Source organism: Schistocerca serialis, chromosome 6, assembly GCF_023864345.2.
Source record: "Schistocerca serialis cubense isolate TAMUIC-IGC-003099 chromosome 6, iqSchSeri2.2, whole genome shotgun sequence".
Taxonomy (NCBI): Eukaryota; Metazoa; Arthropoda; class Insecta; order Orthoptera; family Acrididae; genus Schistocerca; species Schistocerca serialis.
The window spans coordinates 101,733,187-101,743,019 of NC_064643.1; the positions used below are offsets into that span (position 1 = coordinate 101,733,187).

Genomic DNA, 9,833 nt, shown 5'->3' on the forward strand with positions numbered 1-9,833 from the left:
ACTGTAAAAAGGTAGAAAATTAAGATGATGGGACCTGGATAAGTTGAAAGAACAAGGGGTTATTGAGAGGTTCAGAGGAAGCATTAGGCAATGGTTGAATAGGACAGGGGTAAGGAACAAAGAAGAAGACAAATGGATAGCTTTGAGAGATCAAATAGTGGAGGCAGCAGAGAATCAAATAGCTAAAAATACAAGGCCTAGTAGAAATCCTGGCGTAAAATACGAGATATTGTATTTAACTGATGAAGGGAGGAAATATAAAAATGCAGCAAATGAAGCAGGTGAAAGCGAATTCATACATGTAAGAAATGAGACTGATGACAAGTGTACAATGGCTAACCAGGAATGGCTTTAGGACAAATGTAAGGATTTGCATTAGGGGAAATATAGATACCACCCACAGGAAAATTAAAGAGGACTTTGAAGAAAAGGAAACAGCTGTACAAATATCAAAAGCTAAGACAGAAAACCAATCCGAAGCAGAGAAGGGAAAGCTGGAAGATGGAAGGAGTATATAGAGGATCTGTACAAGGGAGATGAACTTGAAGGAAATAGTACAGAAATGTAGAAGGACATAGATGAAGATGAGATGGGAGATGTGATACTGTGAGAAGAATATGACAGAGTGCTGAAGGACCTAAGTTGAAACAAGGCCCCCAGAGTAAATGACATACTGTCAGAACTACTGATAGTCTTGGTACAGGCAACCATGACAAAATTCTTCCATCTGGTGTGCAAGATGTATGAAACAGCCTGAATACCCTCAGACTTCAAGAATAATGTATTAATTCCAATTCCAAAGAAAGCAGATGCTGACAGGTGTGAATATTACCGAAGTATCAGTGTAATAAGTCATGGTTGCAAAATAATAACCTGAACATCTTTACAAGAATGTAAAAACTGGTGATCCTAACAGACTGCATTTATCACTATGAACATGTACATCTATATGATTACTCTGCAATTTACAATTATGTGCCTGGCAGAGGGTTTATCGAACCACCTTTAAGCTGCTTCTCTACTGTTCCACTCTTGAATGGTGTGTGGGGAAAATGAACACTTAAATCTTTCTGTGTGAGCTCTGATTTCTCATATTTTATTATCGTGAACATTTCTTCTGATGTAGGTGGATGCCTACAAAATATTTTCACACTATGTGGAGAAAGTTGGTGAGTGAGTGAAATTTCATGAGAAATGAAAAAAAGCGTCTGTTGTAATGACTGCCACCCCAATTTTTGTATCATATCTGTGGCACTCTCTCCCTTATTTTGCGATAATACAAAACACGCTGCTCTTCTTTCAACTTTTCCGATGTCCTCTGTCAATCCTACGTGATGCAGATCCCACACTGCACAGCAATACTCTAGAAAGTTATGCACAAGTGTGGTGTAAGGTAGTCTTTAGTAGACCTGTTAAATTTTCTAAGTGTTCTGCCAATAACACTTTGGTTTGCTTTCCTCAGCATTATCTATGTGATTGTTCCAGTTTGTTATTCATAATTGTAATTCCTAAGTATTTAGTTGAGTTTACAGGCTTTAGATTTGTGTGCTTTATCATGTAACTGAAATTTAGTGAATTATTTTTAGTGCTCATGTTGATGACTTCACACTTTTCATGATTTAGAGTCAATTCCTACTTTTTGCACCATAAAGATATCTTGTCTAAATTATTTTGCAATTTATTTTTGTCATCTGATGATTTTACATGACAAGAAGTGACAGCCTATATGCAAACAATCTAATATGGCAGCTCACATTGTCCCGTAAATCATTTATGTTGATCAGGAGCAATGTAGGGCCTGTAAACTTCCTTGGGGAACACCTGATATTACTTCTGTTTTACTCGATGACTTTCCATCAGTTATTATGAACTGTGACCTTTTTGACAGGAAGTCACGTATCCAGTCATACAACTGAGATGATACTCTATAGCCATGTAATTTAATTAGAAGTCACTTGTGAGGAACATTGTTACAAGTCTTCTGGAAATCCAAAAATATGGAATCAATTGGACATCACCTGTCAATAGCACTCATATGTTAGTTGTGTTTGACAAGAACGATATTGTCTGAATCTGTGCTGACCGTGTGTCAGTAAATTGTTTTCTTCGAAGTACTTCATAATGTTCGAATACAGTATATGTTCCAAAACCCTACTGCATACGAATGTTACTGGTATGGGTCTGTAGTTCAGCAGGTCACTCCTATTTCGTTTCTTGGGTATCGATGTGACTTGTAAACTTTCCAGTCTTTGGGTACCAATCTTTCTATGAGTGAGCCATATTATATGATTGTTAAATATGGAGCGATTGTATCAGCATAGTCTGAAAGGAACCTAACTGGTATACAATCAGGACCAGAAGCCTTGCCTTTCTTAAGTGTTTTAAGCTGTTTCACAACACTGAGAATATCTACGTCCAAGTTACTCATGTTGGCAGTTGTGCATGATTCATGTTCTGGAATATCTGCATCATCTTCTTTTGTGAAGGAATTTCAGAAAACCAGGTTTTTAGTGACTCTACTTTAGTGGTACTGTCATCGATAACATCACCATCTTTACCGCACAGTGAAGGTATTGATTGTGTTGTGCCACTGGCGCACTTTACATATGACCAGAATCTCTTAAAGTTTTCTGCCTATATTTTGAGACAGAATTTCATTGTGGGAACTATTAAAAGTATTTCACAGTGACGTTCATACTAAATTTTGAGCTTCTGTAAAACTTCGTCAATCCTGGGGATTTTGCATTCTTGTAAATTTGGCATGCTTTTTTGTTGCTTATGCAATAGTGTTCTGATCTGTTTAGTGTACCATGGGTGATCAATACCATGTCTTATTGATGTATGTGGTATATGTCGCTCAGCTGCCATTGATACTATTTCTTTGAATTTAAGCCACATCTGGTCTGCACTTACATAGTCAGATTGTAAGGGGTGGAGACTGTCTCGTAGTAATGTGTCAAGTGAATTCTATCTGCTTCTTTATATAGATGTATTTTGCATTTATTTTTGGTGGGTTTACATGTTACTGTGTACAATCTAGCTAAAACCACCTTGTGGTCATTAATCTCTGTATCTGTCGTGATGAAGGTGTCCTATATGCAGATAACCAACACAATGCAGCATGGGAAACCAAGTGGTGAGGGGATATCTCTCCCATAACCCCACCTCTCCCCCCTAGGAAAAAATGGTCTCTGTGAACATAATGCACACACTGCACCATCACAGAGACAGATGTATGAATTCAGTGTCAGTTTGAAGAAATGCAGAATGTGTAATTAATATTGACTAGTAGCAAGTGTACCCAGTGGCATTTGTTGTGAAATCTTAAAACCATTTCACCATTCAGCCCAAAATTAATATTTAATGACATAGACAAATCAATTAGACTATGTGAATGCACATCTTTCAGTGTGGATAACACAAATTAAAAACTTATCTCTGCATAAACTTATCTCTGCATAATGGATGGTGTTTCATTTGGTCACTTAAATGTTTTGTTAATGCTAAATTCCATGATATTGAAAAAACAACAACCTGTGGAAATAAATGCATCAGTTCACGTTGTGTAAATGAACAGAACTCTCACAAAATTTTGATGGATAAATCCTCCCATTTATTTTGAGCTCAAACTTTATTTTTTATTAGTTTTGTTTAGGTTAACAGTGTCTTTAGAGTCAAATAACTTGAGAATGATAACACATAAGGTGAATTTTGAAGTATGTAACTAAAACTAATATTGAATATAATAGAGGGAAACATTCCACGTGGGAAAAATATATCTAAAAAGAAAGATGATGAAACTTACCAAACAAAAGCGCTGGCAGGTCGATAGACACACAAACAAACACAAACATACACACAAAATTCTAGCTTTCGCAACCAATGGTTGCCTCGTCAGGAAAGAGGGAAGGAGAAGGAAAGACAAAAGGATATGGGTTTTAAGGGAGAGGGTAAGGGGTCATTCCAATCCCGGGAGCGGAAAGACTTACCTTAGGGGGAAAAAAGGACAGGTATACACTCGCACACACACACACATATCCATGTGGATGGATATGTGTGTGTGTGCGAGTGTATACCTGTCCTTTTTTCCCCCTAAGGTAAGTCTTTCCGCTCCCGGGATTGGAATGACCCCTTACCCTCTCCCTTAAAACCCATATCCTTTTGTCTTTCCTTCTCCTTCCCTCTTTCCTGACGAGGCAACCATTGGTTGCGAAAGCTAGAATTTTGTGTGTATGTTTGTGTTTGTTTGTGTGTCTATCGACCTGCCAGCGCTTTTGTTTGGTAAGTTTCATCATCTTTCTTTTTAGATATATTTTTCCCACGTGGAATGTTTCCCTCTATTATATTCATATCATTAATTTGAAGCCAACAATCACGTTTGTTATTGTTATCGTTATTGTTATTGTCACTGTTACATTTCGAAGTCTTTTCTGTCGTCTTATTTCCTCCTTCTGTTTTTGCCAGCAGTTTCACTTTCTATTCACCTTCTCCTTTTTTACCGTAATCCAGTATACAATTTTATCCCGTCGATATACACTCAATAATACGTAATAATACGTAAAAGGTGGATGGATATGTGTGTGTGTGCGAGTGTATACCTGTCCTTTTTTCCCCCTAAGGTAAGTCTTTCCGCTCCCGGGATTGGAATGACCCCTTACCCTCTCCCTTAAAACCCATATCCTTTTGTCTTTCCTTCTCCTTCCCTCTTTCCTGACGAGGCAACCATTGGTTGCGAAAGCTAGAATTTTGTGTGTATGTTTGTGTTTGTTTGTGTGTCTATCGACCTGCCAGCGCTTTTGTTTGGTAAGTTTCATCATCTTTCTTTTTAGATATAAAACTAATATTGGTAAGATATACAGACTCTTATTTGTCATTCACACAAAACAAGTGTGTTTAAGTGCTTCAAAAGTACCAATCCATAAATCTTTGTTATCTAATTCTAGAAATATTAACATTGCAACACTCCCTTTAGAGTGGCTGTTGTAAATATTATCATATCAAAGAAAAATTCAGTCACAAAAACAAATATGAGACAGAATTGCTGCCCAACAGTTACCTGTAGGAGGTGAAATGTATAGTACTTCTGACAGACACATAAAAGTTAAAGGGATACACTACCTGTCCTCCCCTTGTTGGGGAGGAGAGAGTGATATGTTGGGGAACACTGGAAAGGGTGGGCAGTCACTGAAACCGACATGCATTCAGGGTGAGGGTAGGCAAAGAACATGTCTGAGTGATCTGCTCTTCCTTTTCAACTTTTCCCAACATATCCCTCTCTCCTCACTGAGAAAGTAACCATTAGTTTCGAAAGCTAGGTAGTGTATTCTTTGTACTTATTTGTGTCAGTAGTGCTGCATGTTTAACCTCCTTAAAGTGATACAGCTTTGTACCACTTCTGCACAATAAATAATATTTAAAAAATATTTAAGGTTTTCATTTGATTCACCCTTGAATCAATACTTTATGAATTAATACAAAATTGTTGAGGCTTTCGTGGCCACTTGTTGACAAACTGCCTACTGGCTTCTGTCTCGGGTTCTTCGGCCGACGTTCATCTAATGATTTTTCTGACGTTTCGCCAGCATGAGTGGTTGGCATTGTCAAAGCTTCACCCTCCATTGCCGGTGGTGAACTGGAGCCGAGCTCGCGGCCGCAGACTATATGTACCTGGCGCGCCAACGTCTGACGGCTTCTCCGCGGTCATTTCTGGTGCGGTTCTCCTCTTGCTACCAGCGACCGTTGTTCGCTGCTGTACGGGAAGCCAGGATCCATTTACCTTAAGGCTTTCCTCTTTCTTGTTCAAGAAAGAGGAAAGCCTTAAGGTAAACGGATCCTGGCTTCCCGTACTGCAGCGAACGACGGTCACAGGTAGCAAGAGGAGAACCGCACCGGAAATGACCGCGGAGAAGCCCTCGGACGTTGGCGCACCAGGTACATATAGTCTGCGGCCGCGAGCTCGGCTCCAGTTCACCACCGGCAATGGAGGGTGAAGCTTTGACAATGCCAGCCACTCATGCTGGCGAAACGTCAGAAAAATCATTAGCTGAACGTCGGCCGAAGAACCCGAGACAGAAGCCAGTAGGCAGTTTATGAACTAAGTTTTTCTTTTTTGTGAAATGCATGTAGGGACTGAATTTTGTTTACTTTCTGTTTCAGATTGAAAATAGAAGAAGGAACAAGACAGCATAAGTAACAAAGATGTCTTCACCTGGGGCAACCATTCAAGAATATTCCATACGTGTTCCTAAGAATGTTAAAAAGAATTTCAAAGTGATGAGATTTAACTCGTCAGTGAATGTAGATTTCACAAAATGGTCGCAGGTCAAAATGGAGAGAGAGAACAACATGAAAGAATATAGAGGGCTAGACGAAGAACAACCAAAATTTGGTGCTGGCAGTGAATTTGGACGAGATGCGAGAGAAGAAGCTCGGCGGAGAAAATATGGAATAAATACTAAGAAATACCGTCCTGAAGATCAGCCGTGGATTCTGAAGATTGGTGGTAAAACTGGCAAAAAGTTTAGAGGGACCCGTGAAGGTGGTGTTGCAGAGAATGCTTCGTATTATGTGTTTACTCATGGTCAGGATGGTGTAATTGAAGCATTCCCAATTCAAGAATGGTATAATTTTCAACCCACACAGCGGTACAAGGCCTTGTCAGCAGAAGAAGCTGAACTAGAATTTAGCAGGCGTAACAAACAAGTGAATTACTTTTCGTTGATGTTAAGAAAGCGTCTGAGAGGAGATGAAGAAGCAGAAACTGAGGAAGGAGAAGAAGCAGGGAAATTAAAATCTAAAACAAAGGGAAAGAAAGGTGAACTTAAAATATCAGAAATGGATGACTGGATAGATTCTGATGATGAGAAAGGGTCTGAAAGTGGCGAAGAAAAAGAATCAGATGAGGAAGAAAAAGAGAAAAAGAAAAAAAAAGAAGATCCAAAGAAAAAGAAAAAGAAAGATCCTCTAGATGAAGCATTTGAGGAAAGTGATGATGGTGATGAAGAAGGCAGGGAAGTTGATTATATATCAGATTCATCAGACAGTGTTTCTGATCATGAAGCAAAAGCAAGTAAAGAACTGAAAGGTGTGGCTGAAGAAGATGCACTTAGAAAACTCCTTTCATCTGGAGAAGAAGATGAAGATGAAGAAGATAAAGAAAAAGAAGAAGGCAAAGACAGTGAAGGAGAAGATAAACAGAAGGCTGAAGGTGCAGGAGGTACTAAAGAAGACAAGGAAAAGAAAAGTAAAAAGAAGAAACATGAAAAGAAAAAGAAGGATGATGGAATTGTTAATGATTCATCATCTGACATGAGTTCCGATAGTTCTGACTCTGAGACTGACAACAAGAAAAAGCATAGCACTAACAAATCTCAAAAGGAGCCAAGTAGTGCTGCCAGTTCACGGTCCGTAACACCCACTAAAGATACGACAGGACCAGAGAGCAATAAACGGAAGTCAACAATAGCTATTGAGCAAATGATGAATAAGAAGGCTCGGTTGGACAATTTTGCATCTGCCTCAGTTCCTACATTGTCTTTGGGCAGTAATGATTCTGGTATTACAGAAGATGCAGTAAGGCGATATTTGATGAGGAAACCAATGACGACAACAGAGCTGTTACAGAAATTTAAGTCCAAAAAGACTGGTTTAACATCAGAACAGTTGGTCAATATCATGACACAAATTCTTAAACGTATTAATCCTGTAAAACAAACAATAAAAGGAAAAATGTATCTTTCAATAAAGGCTTAGTGATTAACAGTGGTATTGCTGGAAAATAAGGTGAATTGTTCACCATGAAAAGGAATACAGCAGTGCAGAGGAGTATGTATGAAAACATGTGAGAAAGTTGGCAAACTCTAGGAAATAAATAAAAACAGATTTATGAGTGAGAGGTGGTATTTTTTAGAAAATATAACTTCATTGTAAGACAGATATAAGAAACAAGATAAATTAAAAATTATTATTATTTTTTTCAGTTTTTGAGCTTTGTTCTTATATATGTGTGAGCCCTGTTGCTACTACATGAATGTGAAAATATGCTGTGACAAATTAACAAAAGCATAATCATTATTTTATTTGTACTTGACGTGATGTTTTGGATTAGCTGTTACTTATAGAGAATCACATTCAAGTAGTGTATGGTTCCAGTAAACAGAGAAATGAGAAGAGGTCACAGAGTATAATATATTGTTCTCATCCTGTTAGTTTTTAGTGCCATGTATCATTTTTCAAAAGTCTTGTGTTTATCTTTTCAGTTATTCTAGTGATTTTCTTCTGCATCTTTTGTCTTATTCCTGACACTTTGTTATATGTTTATATCATGTGCAATTGGCTCTACGATTCTTTGTTTATTCAGTTGCAGCATTTTAGATAATACATGCTGAGTATCAATTTAAAGAAGCAATGGATCAGATTTGGTTTCGATATTGGTGAACATGTTAAACTAAAACCTTCCACTGAGAAATAATCTTTTCATGTCGACTGTTCTATGAAAGAAGTACATCTGATGCAGCTCTCCATGCTACTCTATCCTGTGCAAGCCTCTTCATCTCCAAACAACTACTGCAACCTATATCATTCTGAATCTGCTTAGTGTAATCATCTCTTGATTTCCCTCAACGATTTTTACCCTCCATACTTCCTTCCAATACTAAATTGGTGATTTCTTGATGACTCAGAATGTGTCCCACCAACCGATCCCTTCTTCTAGTCTAGATGTACTACAAATTCCTTTTCTCCCCAATTTTATTCAGTACCCCCTCATTAGTTACATGATCTACCCATCTAATCTTCAGCATTCGTCTGTAGCACCACATTTCTAAAGCTTTTATTCTGTTCTTGTCTACACTGTTTATCGTCCATGTTTCACTTCCATACGTGGTTACACTCTATACAAATACTTTCAGAAAAGACTTCCTGACACTTAAATCTATACTCGATGATAACAAGTTTCTCTTCTTCAGAAATGCTTTCTTTGCCATAGCCGTATCCTCTCTACTTCTGCCAACATCAGTTATTTTGCTCCCGAAATAGCAAAACTGATTTACTACTTTAAGTGTCTCATTTCCTAATCTAATTCCCTTGGCATCACCTGATTTAATTTCGACTACCTTCCATTACCCTCATTTTGCTTTTGTTGATTTTCATCTTATATCATCCTTTCAAGACTTCTCCATTCCATTCAACTTCTCTTCCATGTCCTTTGCTGTTTCTGACAGAAGTACAATGTCATTAGCAAACTCAAAGTTTTTGTTTCTTCTCCATGGATTTTAATTCCTACTCCAAATCTTTCTTTTGTTTGTCTTACTGCTTGCTCAATATACAGATTGAATAACACTGGCTATAGGCCACAAACCTGTCTCACTCCCTTCTCAATCACTGCTTCCCTTTCGTGCCCCTCGACTCTTATAACTGCAGTCTGATTTCTGTACAAGTTGTAAATAGCCTTTCACACTCTATATTTTACACCTGCCACCTTCAGAATTTGAGGGAGAGTATTCCTGTGAACATTGACAAAAGCTTTTCCTAAGTCTACAAATGCTAGAAACATAGGTCTGCCTTTCCTTAACCTATTTTCTAAGCAAAGTCATAGCATCAGTATTGTCTTGCATGTTCCAACATTTCTATGGAATCAAAACTGATCTTCCCCAAGGTCGGTTTCTGCCAGTTTTTCCATTCATTTGTAAAGAGTTCGTGTTAGTATTTTGCAACCATGACATGTTTGGATTCTGCAATAAATGCTTATGTTTTTGTTGTGAAGTTAGTGCAACAAGATCCCTTGCGCAGACCTTACTTTGCGTATTTTTTGTGGATTGTTAAAAGAAAGTGTA

At 38.0% G+C, this 9,833-nt stretch overlaps 1 protein-coding gene across 2 annotated transcripts in view; it reads left to right on the plus strand.

Moving 5' to 3' along the window:
• The window catches only part of LOC126484345 (general transcription factor IIF subunit 1), a 32,682-nt gene extending 24,709 nt beyond the window's left edge, over nt 1–7,973 (plus strand). For both annotated transcript variants that reach the window (XM_050107802.1, XM_050107801.1), the window contains one exon: nt 6,157–7,973. In XM_050107802.1, coding sequence (XP_049963759.1) covers nt 6,199–7,752 — 1,554 coding nt within the window. In that variant the 5' untranslated portion in view covers nt 6,157–6,198 and the 3' untranslated portion in view covers nt 7,753–7,973. The remainder of the gene's footprint in view (nt 1–6,156) is intronic.
• Nucleotides 7,974–9,833: the final 1,860 nt, after the last annotated feature.